The following is a 21,051-nucleotide window of genomic DNA, read 5'->3' as shown; positions in this document are numbered from 1 at the left end:
TCAATAAATATGACCCAATATGGAGTCTTATGGATTTCTGGAAGGAGCAGCACAAAGACAGGACTGTGTACACTGGACATTGCAAGTAGACGCACAGTTTCTAAAGCATCTGATTTATTAAGAATGCGTGGAAGCAGCTTTCACTCCATGAACAGGAGCAGCACAGCATCCAAGAATATTCTTGCAAACAGCAGAGGTCTTTGCCAATGGACTGAGGGGAAACCATGCCACTAGCAAGGGCCAAGATGCTCCATTAATAAGTTGTGGGTACCACCAGACCAGCTTATGCTCTGCAGGTACGAACTTGATCATTCATATTCAAAAGCATTACAAGACTAATCCTTCATGCCTGACTTATTTTCTAAACCACTCTTGAGCCAGAACAATACCCTGTCAAAGGTAAAGCAGACTTCAGTCCTGCTAGCTGGCCTCCTTCTAAAATGAAGCACTGCACGCTCAATTTCTGCCCTAACACCCTGGCAATATCATGCTTCCTTCTCATTTTCTTCAAAAAGTTGTTGCTCTTACAAGCTCAGTATCACTAGTGGGTTCTCTGTCATTTCTGGTAATTACTGTTCTTTCTTGCATGTGGCTATAATCTCCTTCATGCACACTTGTAAAACGTGGAACTGGAAACATTGCAAAGGAACCAAGCCAAATTCACTTAAGACATTTCTCCCACCTAATCTAATTACCTCTTATCTTGGTCCAACACAAGAAACAAAAGCACAAAGGAATGCACAACGTGGCAATATATGGTGCTGACAACTGAAAGATTCATGTGTATTTTGGAACTAGTATCACCTTTAACATTTGAGGATCTCAAATGTGTATGGTATAAAATAATTCCAGCAGCTTTAAAATTGATGTAAGCCCTACGCCTGTCCCATATTGGAGATGATGCACCGTATCTGCAGGGACAGTTGGGTTGCAAGTAACAGTCCATATGTGTAAAAATGATCAAACACAGGATGCTTACTTGATGAAGAGGAGCAAATGGCTCTGAATAAACAGCATAAAATTAAGAATATGAACTCAAGTAGCACCGGTACAGATTCTCCATTAATTCTTTGCAGTCTTATTTTCAAGATGAGAAAGCTGTCACCAAGATCAGACAGCAAAACTCTGACTCTACTGAAAAATCTGTTCTTCAGAAATCACCAAGGAGCAACAACAGCAGTCTCTCTCACTTTGTGCTGGAGGATGTGGCTCCCAGTATGTCTAATCTCTCCCAATGTCAGCCTGTAAGCTGACAGGACACAGACCTGCTCCTGCCTACCTGTTCTCATCCTCCCCAAGGTCAGATTTAGCAATCACAACCTGTAAGGAATGTCAGCCCAACTGATATGATGAAAAATGTTGTTATATTAGGAATTTGATTTCTTCAGAGTCAGTTGAGTTGGGCAAATTCATTCTGTGGCCAGAAAACCACTAGACCAACTACGCAGGCAGCAGTGAGAGTGCAGCAGAGACCAGGAGACCATAGCTGCTCCCCCTGTCAGCAGCCTCGTACCACACAGTGTAACACAAAGGCATGTGTTGAGCTCCAGCTGAACAGCAACACACACCCAAGCAGTGGTGATCCCAACAGCACTCATCAAAGACCCTCACAGATGCCAAACTCCTGGTGAGACCCATAAACATATCAATCTCCACGTGTCCCTTCCCCAGTGACCAGGTCACTAACAGCACTTCTACAACCACCCAACGGGCAAGGCTCAGCCAGCCACTGTGGCACATTGAACCCACTGGAGGACCCACGGGTCCTTCCCTGGAATAAAAGCAATGGTCCATTCAGTCAGTTTTTCACAGAAGCCTTTTGCAAATCCAGGAAACTTCTTTCAATGCCAAGTTTGTCCCCTGTGTTTAACACACCATACTGGCTTTGACTCAAAATCTGGTCTTTATTTGCAGTTATCTCTCTGGACTCATCTGTGGTCACCGCTTTACAGTCACGATAAATCAGGACTGAGACTTCCTTCCTTGGTTTCTCCAGACCTGTGTGTTCTCTGCCTTGTTCACTGGGGCAGGAGGTGAAAACAGCCTCACTGTAGCCAGAATAATAAGCTACTTAGAGGTCAAGCTGAATGCAAAGAACATATGCATGGTAGTTGCCTATGCCTCTGGTGATGGAATGCTTAGGAGCTCCCATGATACTGTAAAAGCGTAATTATTATTCTTAACATAATATCATGCTGAGTTTGACACGGTGAGTGGGTTGCAAGTGGCTGTGGAGACCACTGAACTATAATGATTATTTCTTTCATGCTGCATGAATTTTTAATTTTAAACCACTAAAGAATACACAATATCTCTTGTTAGTCGTCTGCATTCATCAGAGACTCTCTGATTTATTCTTGTATACAACTAATGAAAATGGCTGATAACTGTTAAGCCTGATAAAGGTGGGCCATACATTCTGCAAAGGATGAGCTGTGATGATAACATCCTAGACACAGAAGTATGGAAAATGGGTCCTGTACAGCAATGGTGTACTTCCATTCAGACTGCATTCCTCACAGCACTTTGCAACTCTAATCAACTTGTAACAGAGGGGATCATACACTCTCCAAGCAACCTATTCCTGGGTATAGCCTTCTCCCTTACCTGATATTTTCCTACTTCCAGACCTAAATCTTCCTTGCTGTGACTTAATGCCATTATTTTTCTTTATCTACAGCGCTCCTGATGAAAAATTTCCTTCCTTGTTCTATGCAACTGCTTTAGTCTGATTTGAATATTGTTACTGTATCTTCTCCAGTCTTCCCTTCTCTAGACTAAACCAATAATGATGTAAGTGGATTTACAGAACACTGAAATGTCACGAATTAGAAAAGCAAGACGTGACAGTAACTCAGCAGACATTCAAAATATTGGTAAGGGATAATTCAAGGGAAAACACTGCACTGCCAAAACCTGAAAACTGTGGGGTTTCATTCTGATTTTAATTTCACTATACCCTTTATATCAAAGTCCACTAACACCAGAAAGGGAACAACAAAACCAAAAAAATAATCCCCATTTAAAGCTGCTACCAGTTCTTAGCATCGAACTCAGGACAAGTGGTCTGGCACAAGGCTGTTATTTTCAGCAGGCCACATATTTTGACTATATATTTGTCATCCGTATATTTTTCACTACCAATGGACATGAAGATGAAAGCAGTACCTCTGTTTCATCAGTTAACCTGAAGGCATTCACTTGTTGCACCATCTGCACTGTTAAGGAGATGTTTGCAACCTGCCAAAGAGTTCATTTCATCAGTTCTGAAGAAATAAAAATGATGAGCAAAATAGTGCAGGAATGACTTTCCAAGAAAGCCAACATAAAGGTATACATGTAGTCAGTGGTCCTGTAAAACTTCAGGGACCCAGACAGAGGTTTCTCAAACAACCCCATTTCCCTGGGAGAGTAAGTTACCATCCACAGGGCTCAAGGACATCAAGTCCGGTTCCATGTCGCTGTGAGACGGCACACAGAGGAGCACACTGTGCACCCCAAGTTAAGTGACAACCAGCAAACTGAGAATTGCATGCACAGAAATAGGACCATGTAATTAAAAGCGACCTATGGAGACTGTTTTCATGACTGAAAGAGCGTGACCTGTCCCAGAAACTTAGGGCTTGGCACACAGTGCTGCTTTGGGATGAGCTAAAGTGGAAAAAAATCAGAACTGGGAAATATTTTCCTGAAAAGTATTATTTATTACTGGGAATCAGCTGGGGTTTTTTACTCCCCCCTCCCACATCTCTTCCTGCCTTACGGAAAGAGCAGGTTGGTGTCTGTCCCACTTACTTCAGCTAACCGGGAGTGTTTGTGCACCACCTCAGCCTTGTTCATGGGTGTCAGCTGCTGCAGCACGCTCCGGCTGTTCGTCAGGGCCCGTGTCAACCGAGCAAACTTGGTCCAACCTGCAGGAAAGAAAGAAATCACGTCAGAAGGCCGCAGGCCTCATTCATCGCTCGTAAATCTCCTTCGTGTTCACCGATACCAAGTCAGGCTTGAATAGTCTCTTTACGTTGCTGCACAGAAGAGCTGCAGGCTCCAGGCTTAACCACTTTGCAAAAGAGGAAAAACACCGCTCCTTCGAGGCAACCGCGAGTAAATCTGAGTGAAATGGAAATGCTCTGGCTCGCTCTTTCTTCTGCCTTTTGGAGACATTGTGTTAGAGGGATCACATTGTGCTTTCAGCCTTCTAGGGAGTTACTCTGCTGCTGAAATCGAACTCTAAGCCGCTGAAGTTAATGCAAAGGCTTCCCAAGGCTGCAAATCCTGCTGAAGTAAAATCCTCCTCAGTTACGGAAAGGTTCCTGCTGATTCAGCCTCAAAATTCTGATCCTTAAGACTTTACTGTCCCAACTACACTTCAGGGGCAAAACTAAAACTAAAAAAAAAAGCCAAAAAAAAAAAAAAATCCAGCAAAATTTGGGGCCACATCAACAGCAATGCTTCAGACCAAAGGAAAGAATTCAGTAAGACTTTATAAAGGCAGATTAAGCACTAGATTTTAAATGGCATTAAGAAATACATTTGGCTGTTAAACTAATGATAAACAGCTGCCTTAATGGTAGCTTGAGACCCACACGCTGGGCAGCCCCTGGGGGACTTTTTCTACAGTGTTCAGAAAGGAGCAATCAGAGTTTGTTACTGACAGCAGCGCCGACCCAGGAACATGTCATCAAGTCATTCCTGCTGGGAAAACACCCAAACGTGACAGCTGGCGTGGATGTGGTAATGGATGAGGTAGATTGGTGGTAGCAAAGAAAATACCAGGGGTTGAATAAGTGTTAGCACCTCGGAAATCCACATTATTTGCAGGAAGGAAGTACCTCCCAACAGGCACTGAAGGAGATGCTCAACATTCAGTTTGGCCAGGTATAACCTGCAATTTTACTACACAGCTGTGTATGAAATACCAAACCAGTTACGGACAGGAAAGCATTACTTTTATTTAGCTTGAATGCTGAATGCCCAGCAGATAGATAAAATGAAGAACAGGGAACAGAGAAGACAATAAAACCTCAAGGAAAAAAAATAATTTACAGTTTGGCTTTGTAATTTACCCACAAAGACCACATTCACACGAATGTAAATCCATTGTTCATCATTTAAGCAACCAGAACAGTTCTAAATACCATGATACGCCACGAGCACAGCACAGACCATTTCTGTCTGGCTATTTATATATGACCTCAAAAATGAACATTAAAAATGCACTGGGAAAAAAGGTAAAAAATAGAAGTATTTTATCAGCTTTTCAAATCTAAACCTTCTATGTGAACTTCAGATCTGCCTCATGCTTCTGAAGCTTACAGGGGTATTCAATTACAAACCTGCACTTTCTGTATTAAACAAGGTCAAGAGAAACTGTACTGATCTGAGTATGGACTATACATTTCTAGAAAAAAAATCTTGTGGTTTTCTTTTTCCTAATTGTCTATAATCCTGTGACAGGGAGACAGCTTGAAGACAAGACTCAGAACTGTCCTTTATCTTTCTTAGCCTGTGATTTCAAAGAGCAAGTGAGCATGGCAGCAGCATCCTGACAGCTATGCCCCGACATTTCTTGTAATTGCTGGAGGCCACAGTGCATCCAGATGATTGCTTTTGGCATGCTGCAACCATGCAACCAGATCCAAAGAAAAAGAGCAGTTCTCTTCTGGGAAGTGGTTACCCACCTCCAGACCCTGTGCAGGTTCCTAAATTCACACACAAAACGTTCTCTTCCCTGTAGTCCACGGGGATGGATTCGGGGCAGTCTCCAAGCTTTAGTTTGTCACCCTGCCCCACAGAGCTCATAAATATGTGATGGAGAGCTGCTCATCAACATCAAACCCACCACAGCCCATTGGATTCTGTCCTGAACTCCCTCATTTGTCACAGCTTTGCCAGCTACTCCAACTCTGAGAGAAGCCTCGTGAAGTTCAACAAGGAGAAGTGTAAAGTCCTTTACCTTAGGAGGTACAAACCCATGCACCAATATACGCTGAGGAGTCTCCCTCCTTGGAGATATTCAAAAGCCATACAGACACATGGTCCTGGGCAACTTACTTGAGCTTGGGGAGCAGGGGAGTTGGACAAAATGACCCTCAGAGGTCCCTTCCAACCTCAACCATTCTGTAACCATTCTGAGGGCTGATAGCTAATGATTCAAGGTTTACTTTATTATCTGAAGTTTAGAGCATTGATCTGTAAGGTGATTAGATGAGGACTTGGAGAAGAGTCACAGGCTGGCAATGATTGGAGATGGTTTCATGTACTCTCTAGCAATTTGTTCCCATGGTCCTTCACAGGCTGATGGATCCCACTCACAAAAATACAGGTTTTAACAATCACAGAATCACAAGGTTGGAAAAGACCTTTGAAGATCATCAAGTCCAACCATTCCCATCCTATGCTAAACCAGATCCCTAAGTACCTCATCAACCCTTTTTCTGAACATATCCAGGGAAGGTGGCTCAACCACATCCCTGGGCAGCCTCCCTTATAAATGCTTCTCTTATAAAAGCAAAACCCATAAGAAATCCCTTGTCATCAGCTTAGGTAAGAAAAAACATCTGTTCTGCATTAAGGGCGAATACAGAAACGCTGGGGAAGTTGGGAAGATGTAGCACAAGGAGCTGGGGGAGCAAGACATACAGCAAACAACAGCAATCCTTTTATCGTAAAAATAAAAAGAAAGGAAGAACTATGACTTTTTCAAATACTCCTTTTCCACTTTGGTGAGATCATCAGTGTCATGTGAAAGAAAGAAGCCACACATTTCAGCATCCAGGGTTACCACTCTGCTGATCTGGTCTGACCTCTTCTTTTCGCAGGGCAAAGCATTTCATCGTGTCCTTTCTCCACCAAGGCGAGAGCTTCTCTTTGTGCTAGAGCAGACCTTTTGTAACAACTCTTCCAGCCTCATTTAGAAACTTCACATTTTCACATTTCTTTCGGCCCTGTGAAGCCTGTGACTGGATGTTGGAAGTGCAGAATACACCAGGACGACTTTTTTTTTCTAATTCAGCACAAAGTCCAGCATGATCCTACCTGCTCCAATCTCCCCATCTGCAATAGTGTGAAAAAAGTACCAACTTCTTTTGTTTCCTATTTACAACCCAAGAGAATTAAAAACATAGCAACAGCAAGATGCTGGGGTATGAGTGGGAGGGTGAAAATGTATACAGGCTGCCTCGCGTCTGAAATAATCTGTACAGGGTACATTTCTCTGTTTCTTGACCTTGTTGTAGCCTAGATAAGTTCAGAATTATATTTAAACCCACTGCGTATGTTTAAATAGACCAGGCAGAATTTGCATAGCTGCCTACTGCTGTCAGTGTTTCTCCAAAGGATTCTCTCCTTTCTTTTCCTCTACAGGCACAAGACTTGAAAAGAACGATAATTTTATCCCATGTATTAGTGACCGCCTGTCCTCACAGCTATTTTCAGTCTGGAAGGAGTAAAGGGGTGACACAAATAGCAGGTGCAAGAGGGAAAAAAAGGCTATTCGGGAGAAAAAGCAACACTTCTGATGCTCTCTTCAGCTCAGCTGGATTGTGTCTTTCTTCCACAGCACCACTTGAAAAATAATACCCTGAACTTGCAGCATTGCACTCAAATTCTTAGGAACAAAGGCAGCAGCATCCAATCACACCAGATCAGGCCAGCAGTTGCTTCTGCTTGTAAGTTAAACTGGGTATTTCAGAGGAAGATGTTCATTACCTCAGATGGAAAATTCTGGAATAACACCCACATAAAGTTATTGTTTTCCCTGGCTCTCTTTAATTACTTTTGGATTCATGGACTAAACCAGAAGAATTCGTACACCTGCCTTAAAAAAAGAAACCCACAGAATGATTTGGATTCATTCTCATGATCCGAATGAAACAAGAGTCTGTTCTTAAACAGAAGCAGAGCAAAATATTGTTCTGTTCCTATCCATTACCCTAACAGCTCCATGCCACCACCACACTCACTGCTTATTCTGTGTTCAGGGACCTTCTGCAAACTACACTCTTGCATTGCCATAGGAGCATCTCTCCTTTCTCTGACACTTCTGGTCACCAATCTCCTCCTCATTAATACACTCTGCAGACTGATCCAGTACACAAACAGTCTCATCAATGTCCAACACCCACTCCTCTCTGCTGCCTTCTATAAATAAAGGACAAATGTCAACCAGTCAAAGATGCTGTTGCAGCGCATGGCAGAGCAGAAAAAGGATTAGGGTAAAAGGTGTCCAAAGAAAGCACAGCAGAGGAGTTTTCCCCAAGCAGAAGTGATGCTGGAAGTGATGGGCCATCACACACAGACACTCCTGACAAGGGACTGGGTCAGACATGGGCAGGTCCCTCTGCCAAGGTGAAGTCCCTGCTCCGGCACAGGCTGACAAACAAAAAAGACTGGAGCTCTTTTGTTCCACTAGAGCTTAAGACACCTTCCCTGTACAAACCTCAGCAGTAGCCAATAGGCCTACCCTTTGCCTTCAAAGGTAACAGAAAATGTTTTCCAATGTAAGTATCTGAAAGTGAGAAAACATTTCAAATTCTCCACATAACTAGAAGTTGAAAATTTGCAATCTGACTGGATTTGTGTACAAGTCCAAACACTGATTTAGCCACCTAGATAGCAGCTGCAGTGAAAAAAAAAATAAAATTTCTAGTTCATAAACTATATTATGTTATTTTAAAGCTAAATTCATACATCAGGGTTTATGAAGAGTTTAAAACTCTCAAGGTGAGATGTTAATGTTCTTCATAGCACACTTGCTTTGAAAAATCAAGACATGACCAGTTCCTCCTCATAAAACATTAGTGGAGCTCTACTGGGTTGCAATTAACCTTTTTGTCAAGGTTTGTCTGGTCTTTAAAAGGATCAGAAATGATGAAGGCTTTTAAATCAGTCTAACAGGGAACAGAATCTAATACCTTGGACTGCAATGAAAACACTTGGGTTAGGAATGACAGTCTGTGTAAAAGACAACCACAAAGGGTAATTACAGCAATGCTTGTGTTGGTTCCTGTCTGCAGGAATGTAAGCAACACCTCCAGACCATGGGAAGGTTGTTGTTCTACTCTAATTGTGGAGCAGAAACATTTAACATACAGAATGTTTAAATAATGTATACGCTGCGACTTACAGGAGCAGAGCTTGTGCTGCCCAGAAATAGGCAGTTTGGAATTCAACTGATAACATGGACCATCCTTTTGCATCAATAGTTAGCATCTACAAATCTCAACTATTTCTAAACATTCAGAGGGTAAAATCATTGTAATGGCTGGATCTTTGCTCTTAATTGCAGGTAAAGTATGGCAGAAAGAGCTCGCTGTCCCTTCTAAAAACTGAATCATCCTGGTTTTCCTTTGGTAGAGAGAGAGATAAATGGGATTCCTGGATAAATAGAATAACAGTCAATCAAAGCACAATCACAGTAAAGCTATTTACAAAGTGAGTGTATTCAAATGCAATTCAAACTACTAGGATAAATTTCCTGATTTGAAATTCTGTGCATTCCCCTTTCTGATAATGCACTGCACTCTTGGGATGACTTTCACATCCAACCTCCATTCTTGCTCAATGTTCTATTCCCAGTTTCCATCCACATGCTACAACTTCTGGGGAGGCTCAAAATGGATGAAGAATCACCAGGTTATCTTGGGTATATCAGTTTACCTCTCAGAGCTTCAGCTGCTTCTCCTTAAAATGAAGATAATGCTAATGACCTACTTTGCAAGCCATTATGAGATCTACTGATGAAAAGTCCTAAGATTTATATACCACTAGACTCTATTTGGTATACAACGTATTTTTAAATTTAGTTCTGACATAGCCATAAATTTACAGTGCAAAACTTCTTAAATATCACATTTCTGCAACTAAAGCTGAACTTTACACACACATGGGGCCACCAAGGACTTATTTTGGGTTTTATAGGTATATAAAAACAAGTGCAAATTTTGTGAAGAAACAAACAAACAAAAAAGACTAAGTACTCTAAGTGTCAGACAACTGGCTTTAAGGAGTTTGTCAGAAAGCAAAGTAGTGCCATTCTGTGGTCAAGGAAAGAAGACTACATCAGTCAAAGGCTCAGGCTCAAAAGGAAGGCAGCTGCTAGAAATTAAAAAGGAAAAAAAAAAGGCAGCATACAACAAAGCACCCAGGGATGGGAAGAAAAAGGGAACAAGTATGTGAATACGAAATTAGGGTTTATAAGAACAGCCATGGAGAGCTAAAGACATATGGGAATCCTCCTCTGGCTAGATCTGTTACAGTAGCAATGAAGCTTTTAAAGATTCCCAGAGTATGCCCAAAAAGCTCTCTGCAACCGCATGCAGAAGGGCCAATCAGGCTGACCCAAGTAACTACAGGTTGCTCAACCTGATCTCAGTGCCAGGCAAAATGAGAGAGAAGATGATCTGAGTTTCAATATGTTTAATAAAAAAGAAACAGTAAAGAACATAATGAATGGCTGTCGATAGGGAATGATGTAAAATGCCCCGCAATGTTAATTTCATTATTTGATAAGAGTATAAATTTGGTTCAGGAAGACAGCCAAAAGCCTTGACAGAACAAGCTGCAAGCCAACAAATGCAAGGGCTAGCTGGAACTGCAGCGTATGTATGATGTATGCTGGAGAGACATGAGCCAGAGCAGGTCCCTGTACCAGTGCTTCCTCGTGGGGCTGGGCTGGGCAGCAGAGTGGACCAATGACTTGATCAATACCTCTGTGACTGCCCCTGGTTTGCTCCTACCCAGCACCTCCCATAGCAGCACAACCACAGTGCTCAGCACGTACCACTACCTCATCCTGTTGCTGCATTTGAATCCCATAGGTTGGCTAAATCCTCTTGCACAGTAATCTTCAAGGAATTGACACTGTGTGGCCATCTCAACAAAACACTGAAACCACACAGTACAGTAAATTACAGGTTAAATGGATGAAGAACTTGCTACCTGGCAGTTATCAGAGAAGTAGTAGTGGAAAATAGTTAAAAATTATGACTGAGAGCATTCTGGACCTCAGTGGATATGTCCCCTTGTATTCAATGCATTTCTCTATGGTTTGAAAGTCATTACAAAATGACTGATTCGGTGCCCAGATGACAGAAAGATTAGAGGAATCTTAAACAGCAGCAAGGGCAGTCACGCAGGATGATGTACTTGATAACTGGGCATGTGCCATGAAAATGTGTTTTAAATGGAAATGTAGTATCTAGGCAAAAGCAATGCAAATTTCTAGCATGGGAGGGGACAATGTCCTTAGCAAAGAATAGCTCTGAAAAGTATCCAGAGTTCTTAGTAGATGAGCAATTCAGCATGTGGTTTGCTTTGGCATAAAGTCACCTACTCCTTACGTATACAATAGTAAGGACTAGGCTTGGAGAGGATGAGGAATAGGGAGTAATTGAGGAGTTAGCTGTGAACGTACGTGGCTACAATAGCAACTACAGGAACTTACTGAGGACCCAGGAGGCTGAAGTCCATGCCACCATCACTCCATCCTCACTGCTGCCAATAAGCTGGATTAAAGTGAACCTAAAATGTCTGTGTATCTGTCATCCCCAGACCTCCAAATTCAGGCTAGACAGAGGTTTAAGAAGCTCAACTCCTTTATCAAAAGAAGGTGGAGTGGTGACTTGATAAGTGACTTAATGGGTCTATTTTAGTACAGTAGAAAAAAATGCATAAGAAGATGTCGCTGCAAGAAGCTGAAGCCAGGTTAATTTAAATATGACATTTTTTTTCAAGCCAAAAGTGCAATGAAAAAAGCAAGAAAAACTGAAGGAACACAGTGGATCCTCAGTCTCATACAGACTTCTAGACCAATACCAGGTGTTTGTCTGGAGGGGACAGTCTACTTATGCACAAGTGCATGGGTTCAGCTTAAAAGTAACTTGGTAAAAATTAGTGCAGAGTGATATACAGATTAGACTCTTAAACTCTCTGACTCTTCTATATTTATACTTATTACTTTATATATGGCTTATGACTGTTCAGTTTTCTACATAGAAAGTGTATCCATCTACAAACAGCTACTGCTTTAAAGATCATCCTCCAGTTTAATTCAGCCTTTCACAGGGTAAGAATTAATTTCAAAGGGATTTCTTTTTCATCACTCATTGAACTTCTAGAAATGTACAGCCAGGTAACGTGCATTGTGGGTCGCTGGTGGAGCCCACAAAGGTCTCAAAAGGCAGCATCAGATTCAGAGAAGTACGTGATTTCTGTGAAGGAAACTAAACAGCCCTGGATATGGAAATTCTCTCTTCTTCATCACAGTGGGGCTCTGACAGCAGCAAAGCAAGAAGGGGGAGGGCAGAAACAAGGCCTCAGAGCATCACCCCTAGCAAAGAAACAACTACCTCTTTGTGACTGTTCAGCCTTTGCAGTGTCTGCTAAACGTGCCACCAGCATGTCACTGAAGACAACACTGGGGATGCTTATCAACAGAAGCAAAGCATCCTTGGAATGACCTCCTAGTTACTAGCAAGCTGCACGCATCCAAAATGGATGGTTTCAAATACCAAGAGACTATATCTTAGCATCATTCCTCTGAGTTGTCTACTCTTGACGCTGGGAGCTCACCTGGCCTATTCCATTTCTTTCGTCATCCCCCTCAAAGTCCTTTCTCAAGGCCCATGTGTCCCTGGATGCTGCACTCTAGACCCAGGGGAGAATGGAGAGATGGAGTTGGTCTCCTGGGTGCCTGAAGGCACTGGGGGGTGACACTCTGCAGATCAGAGCAATAGAAACAGCACCAGCACAAGTGAGTCTTAGAGCACCAAGACCCTTGTAATAAGGGTAAGGATGTCCAAGTTGTGACCTATTAAATTACTGTTATGGATTACTGTCCAGGTGATGTATCCAACAAGGTACACTGTGCTTAGCTAAAGGTAGAAACCTCATTTTCATGCTCTAATCCCTTCACCCACCTCTATTATCACCAGGATTGATACCCCCCACAAGGAAAAAGTTCTCATGTGCAACTAGTTATATATGCTTAATAACTTGCACTTATTAAAGATAAAAAAGGATCAGAATTATAGGCTTAGCAAGGATTAGCAAGCATAAGTGCGTATTTCTGCAACTACTACACTTTTTATAGCCCTGTCACACTCAGAGATAGAGTTGTATCATTATATAGAGTTATATAACCATAAAGAGTTATATCACTGGAAGCATTACAGCATCGTCCCAGACAGTCTTGACTATCAAAGTCTGGTTCTATCAAGCAAAAAAACACCAAAAACTGCAACTTCTGGATACTGCTGTGCCATCTCCTGATCCCATCTGTTAACAGCACACGGTCCTCAGTTGTAGGGGACTCATTAACACAGCTTTGCATCCTAATTCCACATTCCATCAGTATTCAACAGAACTTCCCAATCTCTTCAGGTGAGAAGCCTGATTTTTTCACTCAAAACAGACTTAAGAGAACCAGTGACAATACTAGCTGAAAAATCTTCCAAGTTTACTTAGAGGCCACATTTTTTTTTCCACTGATAATAACAAAGGAAATAAAGCCACTGCACAACTAGGTGAAACTCCACTAGTAGCCAAATAATGCCAATCTTTTCCATATAGTTCAATATAATCTAATTCAATATAATCTACAGCACTCCTGGCTTCCAATGTTGTTAACATTTTAAGTGGCCCCATTTGCCTTTCTAATAATTAGGGCCCAGAAAAATGGCTTCATTTTTTTTCTGACAACTAAACATAAGATTATTACCACTGTGTGTCTTTAGATGGATTGAAAGTCTTCAGATGTTTTTAAAAGGCCATTGGATAAAGACAGAATAAAAGCACAGCAAGCCAATAAAAGCATCCAACTGTGACTCTACAATGCTACAAACATAAAAAAAAAAAAAAAGAAGAGTCTTTGGGTTTATTCTCTGGAAGAAATTACATAATACAATCTTTCATATGCCTGTAATGGCCTTCCACCTCTGCTGTGTAAGGCACTCAGCCAGGACACCTGGGGATCTGCCCCCCCTCCCTGGTAGGACCTATTGCTTGGTACTGAATCCAAATTAGACAAATGCTTATGTTACCAAAAAGAAGCAGGAGGAAGGAAGAAAGATTAAAGACAACATATAGCACAGTTCCTTCACCAGAAAATAGGGCACTGTCTCAGTGACCACGAAGCACAGGCATCACCTCCTGTAACATCTGCCCCACCACTAATTCTCATACCTCTTATCCAAATCTGCCGCCATCCACAGCTCATCCAGCCACTGCCTGAGAAGCTGGGGCACTGCAAACCATAAACCACCTCAGTGGAGTTTGTTACCCTTTTCCCTTCACACCTGCACAGCTTCTGGTGGCATCTTCACCCAGGCCCAAACACATCAATCATGTGGCTTCTCTTACCATCACTATCAACTGCTTCTACTTCAGATGATGGGTTTTTTCACACTTTGGCAAGGTTAGACAGCTTTAAAGCAATTTTCCATTTACAAGTATACAACAATACTTATTGGTCACTGTTACATTGCTACACATCATAGGTCAGCTGCACATCGCAGAGCGATAATAGATACCAGCCTCGGTAACAAGACAACAAGTCTGTCACATCTTTAGTGTTGAACTGCCTGCACCTTCTCAGAAAACAAGGGGTTTGATCTCTACCACTATATTTTATTAGAGGAAGTTAGCTTTTGAATATCCCTTTTTTCTCCAAGCTTGCTTTCAGCCCAGGAAGTTTCAACAGCTTTCTGGACTGCAACAAATTCAGTCTCCTGGGTGAGCCAGGAAAAATTTTCATTCCTTTTACTTCCTCCCGCAAGCAAAACACCTTTCACTTCTCCTCCTCCTCCTTCCTGGCAGCATTAAGACACAGCAAATGGTGAGCACACAGGTAAGCACAGACATACACCATCTGTCACAGTGCCCCCTGGACCTCTCTAATGCCCCTCACTCACACAGGGCTAGTTCCTGTGATGTCAACTGCTTTTTTTTTTGCACTGAGCCTGCAAACAAGCATGTTTTTGAGCCCTGTCTCTTGGAATGTGCTTTGTAGTAAGACTACTATTTTCTTTTATTTCCATGTCCTGTTTTCACAGATACAACAAGCTCCTCAACACTTCTGAGCAGTTCTGCATCCTCAGCTCTGGAGCACCGCTCCCCCTGTCCACCAAAACCACTGTTCCCTTGCAAGGTCTGCATGGGATGCTGACTGTGCCACAGCCACCACAAGCTTGTCTGGCAAATCCAACCATTTATTTCCAGGAGCCAGGACACATAGACACCCTGTGTGCACCCACGATTATGATTTAAATACCAAATCCTTGTACCTCATAGGAGCGTGATATACTGAAGCTTCACAATGAGCAACACTCCTTCGAACAGTGCAGAATATATTGGTGTGGAGAGATTATTGCATAATGGCATCAATATTTTATTTCTGTTGAATTTTTTATCTCAAATTTACTGCTCCCATAAGTAATAGACAGTAACTCATCTGCACTATAGTAACTTATGTATTATGTATTGCATGGTCCTGGCAGATTTTCTGCAGAAAAATTCTTCTCCAAAGCAGAAGAAAAAAAAAAAACCCTCTCCCTACCAATGACAGATCCCAGCACCCAACAGCAGCATTTTACTGAAATGCTTCCTACAAAGTTTAAAAATTCTCCACTAAATGGTGATGTATATGTTTACCAATCTCTTAATTCAAAATGAAAGTGGCCTGACAGCTTCTAAGCACATTGTAATGCTATCTGCAAGGACAATGAATTATGTATCTCTCATAGCACCACGTCTGACAAAACAACACTGTGATCCTGGTGCCGTGGGATCCTGCAGATCCACCCAGTTGAGACACAGAGGGTAATGCAACAGTGCTGGTTTCCCATCCTTGTAGTAACATGCTGCAAATATTTGAATATCTTTATATATATATATGTATTAAGAATATAAAAGATAAGCTCTAATTCATGCAAAAGTAGAAGAAAAAGCGGGTCAATGGACTGTAATTACGGAGCTTGTTGGACTTATTGATCATGGCAAATCAATGCTCTAATCAAAGCACCCTGAGCAAATTCTTAAGACTCCAACCGTACCTTAAAGGCACTTGAGGGATGTGGCTGTAGTGCCACTGCAGTGTTTTGTTTGGGTTTTTGGTTTGTTTTTTTTTTTTAAAGTATGACTTTGACAGAAGCAAGTGCTCTTTAAACCTGCAGCCAACCCTCCCCGGCTGGTGACGACAACATTTTGCAATGTTCATACTTAATACCTGGCACTTTAACTAATGGTACCCTTCACTGGAGAACAGCAGTACACAAGTTATGCACTTTGCAGCTATTGCTCTTTCCCATAGGAATATATATTGTTCTATAATGGATGCTAAATGTGTTCTGCTCCTCCTCAGCCACAGAATGGAGAGGGGGAGAGCTCAGCCCCTCAGCACCTCCCTGCCCACACAAGGAAGGCAGCAGAGCACTAATCTCCCAGGCTGAGAATCCAAAGGAGGCAGCACTCATCATTTCTGCATTTGGGATCTGACTTCAACACGGTTTCCCTGTCCTGCTCCAGCCACACACGCCTCAGTGTAACTGTGTACTGACAAAAGTGGGGCAGAGCTGGGCAGGGGGGGTGGAGGGGCATTCAGGGTTTGGCTTCTCAATTAACTGGCATTTATCCTAAAAATTTCAGATTTTTTCCAGGCAGCAGAATTCCACATTATGGAGCTGAAAGTAAAATAAAGGTGGATTTGCAGGTTGCTAACTGAATTATAGAGGCAGTAACGCTTATGATGGCTGAGAAGGTGTTCCTGTATGAGGATCTTATAACTTAACAATAATACTTTCTAGACCAAAAAAAATAAATAATAATCTCACATTTGGTGTCAGCCCAAAGAGAGGTCTTTCATTTTAAGCCTGCCTTCATAAATTTACTCCTCAGTTATTCAAACACATGTAATAAGTGTTATCTAGATCATAAGAAATCAGCTTAAATCCTGTTTGCATTCAAATCACACCAAGTTTATTGTAAAGAAGACAGCTTAGAGCACACACAGCTCTTGGTGAGAAACCAATCTTTCTCGAAGCCTGAAGAGAAAAATATGGCAAGGAATTAATCATCAGAAGGCAACTTCCAAGAGAAGATGGGATGTGGATGCTGTAACATAAATGCCCTTCTTTATGTAAGCTTGAAGTATTTTAGCCAAAGCAATATAGATGTGAACCTGACACGAGACCCACGTGTTTTCTGACCAAACAGAGGATGCTGCTGTTATCATCTGCATCTTTCCCCACCAATTCTCTCCTGAGCAGGGCTGCGGGTCTGGCTAAGGGTTGTTAGGTGATGAGAGCATGTTACATCTCAACAAACACCATCACCAGCAGCTGCTGAATAACAAGTACAATGTCCACTGCCATGCAGTCAACATTGCTGGCCAGCAATAAAGGACCCAAATGGGCTGTTTCTTTTGCATTTCATCTCCAAGAGTCAGAATGGGAGCAAATATCAACATCTGAGCACAAAGGAGCTGAAAATGTTTTTTTTTCTGGAAAAAAAAAAAAACAAACAAAAAAACAACCAACAGCAACAAAAAAAAGACACCAACTCCTTAGGAGGAAGGTCTCCCAAAGCAGCACAGCATTAAAATGACACAAAACTATGTCATTTTTAATGAATGCCAGCTTACTGAAATTACAAAGAGAAAGGAAAGCTTGTGGCTCTGGCAAAGTGTTGATAAGGAACTTCCACTCATGGCGACTCATCTTTTATTTTTAAAGCACTGAAGCTCTGACAGGTCACAAAACATTTCCTGAATTCAAGACACAGATCACAGGCGTGACATGTCCCTGTCACAGGACTGAGCTCAAGCATGTACTTTATCATTTACCCAAGAAAAATGCTGTATTTCATATTTACCTTTTGTTGAATCATCTTCAATCGGTTGTTTGAACAAGGTGATATCCTTAAAAGTGCACAGGAACAAAACCACTTTTTCATGCTCATTTCTTATGGGTGCAATTTGCATGTAGAACCAAACTGGGGTTCCTGAAGCAAAGAAAAAGGTACCATTAGACTGGTGTAGCACAAAGTTCCCCCAGCCCCTACACAGAATATTTGTTAGTTTATATGTTATTATAACACATGTGTAGTTCAGGACCATGTCTAGATATTTCTACACCTTCCAGATCTCTCAGTTTTACCTTTGAAAAGGAAAACAACATAATCCTGTGTCTACAGATTCATTAAAATGGGGAAACATTACCAATTTAATTAGCCAATAAGCAGAGACAGGTGGCTTTATAAATCTCCATTCTGAACTAATATACATGATTCTTCCTCTCTTGGTCCTGTTTCTCCCCATCACATCTCACGAATTTTGTGTCTACAGGGTAGGCAGGTAAGGAAAATAAGAAATACCAGATGGATGGTATCTGGTTCCTTCTTCACATAAGACAGAGCTATCCAATGCAAAACTGTTAGTCAAATGCTTCAAATTCTATGTTACTCCATTATGTTAAGAGGACCTGAGCTAATCCTGTCACAGACTGCAAATGTCCTATCAGGACAAATCAGGAGGTTCAATCTGCTTTCAGCGTTTCAGGTCGTACATTCACCTCCTCACTGTCTGGCCCAGAGGAACACTCTCCCAGTGCAGTTATCTCTATTTAGCTTTTGAAATAAATACAAAATAAATTTCAAATCCTTCCAGTCATCAAATAACCAACAAAAAAATTGCCTACAACGTTGGAGTGGTTAGCAGGTTTTTGGCGAGTCCTCCCAGAAGTGCCCAGAAGCTGAAACCATCTTAGAATCATAGAATCACCTGGGTTGGAAGAGACCCTTTCAATCATGGAGTCCAACAACAGCCTAACCCTGCCCAGCCCATCTCTAGATCATGTCCTTCAACACTTCATCTACACGCCTTTTAAATACCTCCAGGGATGGTGACTCCACCACCTTCCTGGGCAGCCTGTCCCAGTGCTTGACAACCCCTTCAGTACAGAAATTTTTCCTGGTATTTAACCTCTATCTCTCCTGGTCTTGATTCCTGCTAGGCTGAAATGCACATGGCAGCTCCCTGTGTACATGCAGGGCTGCTCTGCAAGGGATGAAATCCTAAAAGACTTAGAGCAATTTGCTTAGAAACACCCTGTTCACCTGCAGGGATGTAAATGCCAGAGATGCTCTCCATCCGAGAAAGCGCTATGCCCACGGCTCCGTCCCCTCCCTCCCAAACCTGCAACACCTACAGACGCTGCACTAGAAATGCCTTCACAGCCAGCTAATTACCATTGGGATTTGACGTGCTTTCAGCCAGTTGACATAATGGCTTTTCTCCTGAGCTGCCTGAATGCCAGCCTGAGAGCTGACACATTGAGACAAGCCGCTTGCCCGCTGTTATCCCACGGGCACCACTGCGCACACACCCCCCTCCAACCTCCTCTAATGCACCATGTCTGGGAGCTGTGCCAGGAACTGTAGGATAGATGCCCAGAGGGCAATGAAACCCTTTTGGACTAGGACTACTGTGGGGAAGGTTAAAACCCACAGGGGTTCATGACAAAACTCAGCATTGCTGAACTGGGATTAAACCAGTAGCTCACTAACAGTAAACTGGGAGAGATGGACGACTGCTTTTTGTGATAATTCCAAAGCCTTTATGCTGATTACTTGATTATCTCAATTCCTGGTTGCCTGGAAGACTCTTTTCATAACTTCTAAAAAAGAGTGCTGCAGCTCTCTGGAGTAATACTGTAATACTGGCATTTATAACCAGCACCTCATTGACACCCTTTGAAAAGCTCTAAAAGTAAGAAGGCAAAATAACCTGTACATCAGTGCTGAAAAAATTCAAAGACACAGGCAAGGTGGCTACTGCTATGTAAGCACCAGCCTGGGCAAAGGCAGGCAAAGAGCTTTCCTGTGTATTACCCATATATATATATATATATGTATATGCATGCCTACATGGGTGCTGATAGGCTGGCTGGGTAGTGCTGAGGACTATATATAAGGGTATGCAGTAAAGCAAAAGAAAATTGTAGCAAACTTTCAGGTCTGAACCTCAAGCCTCCTGGCTGGGTTAAAATGCCAGGGGAGCATGTGAAGTCAGCAGCTGTGGGGATGCTCTTGGTGAAAGATCACTTCCATGCTGAAGGAAAGGAGGATGGGAAGGCAACCTGAAAAAATCTCAAAATTCCCTTCTGCCAAAAGTGTAAAGGAATGGGTGAGAAAGAGGTTGTGCCACACAGTCAAACATACACAGCACCTACAGTTTGGAAATGTGGGTAGGAGGGTGCTCTCAGGGCACTGCAAGCTCCGTGCAGGCTGCAGGTGATAATCACAAGCCCTTCCACAGAGTAACTGTCTACATTTTGCAGAAGTTTTTCATGCCAACAGATACTATTTATTTCTGTGTCTACTCCAGCATTCAGCCTGGAGGGTAAAGCAGGGAGTTTCCTGAAGAACCTTCTTCCACAAGGCTCAGAATATGATAAATGGTAGCAAACTCTGGGAAACCAGCTGCAGAACTAGAGCCAAAAGGCAAGCCTATTAGTTTTAGGAAGAGGTTGATGTTCTGGGCTTTGGGTGATGGAGAAGAAAGCTAGCAGCAGATGTTATGGATAAGAACTGACTCTAGCCTGAAAAGAAAAATGAGTAGTTTTCCATAAAGTCTGACTGTAATCCTCCATAACTTATGGAAAATGTAGGCTTGGAGATCTGGGCAAAGGTGAAGATTTTATTAAGAGAACTGCAGCTCAATAAATCTCTGAAGCATCATCAAGGTACAACAGGCAATCCAAAACTCGAAGCAAAACCCAACCTGCTAGGTACAGAAAAGTCACCAAGAGAAGGCCTTTTTCTTATTATTATATTTAAATAAAATAAAATTTTAAAGAAATGAAATAGTTCAGGACTGGCCTGTACTAGAGTAGGAGTTGCCAGCCCAGTTAGCAAGATAAACCAGGGATGGGAAGAGCACTGTGTCTCTGGAATCCTCTTCAGAAATCATGTGGACCCAGTGCATGACAGTGTTAGGCATCACCACCTGCAGAGAGACCAAACACAAGCCTGTGCCAGGCAATTTCCCTAATATGAGGG

General features: G+C 42.2%; 1 protein-coding gene across 1 annotated transcript in view; it reads right to left on the bottom strand.

The window, feature by feature from the left end:
* KCNH5 (potassium voltage-gated channel subfamily H member 5) overlaps window positions 1–21,051 on the bottom strand; it is a gene marked incomplete at its 3' end in the record, with an annotated part of 151,145 nt that overhangs the window by 111,666 nt on the left and 18,428 nt on the right. The window contains exons 4-5 of the mRNA XM_084270540.1: window positions 17,866–17,994; window positions 3,796–3,911 (exon numbers count right to left, since the gene is read on the bottom strand). Of these exons, the coding sequence (XP_084126666.1) occupies window positions 3,796–3,911; window positions 17,866–17,994 (245 nt within the window). The remainder of the gene's footprint in view (window positions 1–3,795; window positions 3,912–17,865; window positions 17,995–21,051) is intronic.

Source organism: Gallinula chloropus (assembly GCF_964237585.1).
Source record: "Gallinula chloropus genome assembly, chromosome: 14".
In the NCBI taxonomy this organism is placed as follows: Eukaryota; Metazoa; Chordata; class Aves; order Gruiformes; family Rallidae; genus Gallinula; species Gallinula chloropus.
This window is presented reverse-complemented; position numbering and strand designations above follow the sequence as displayed.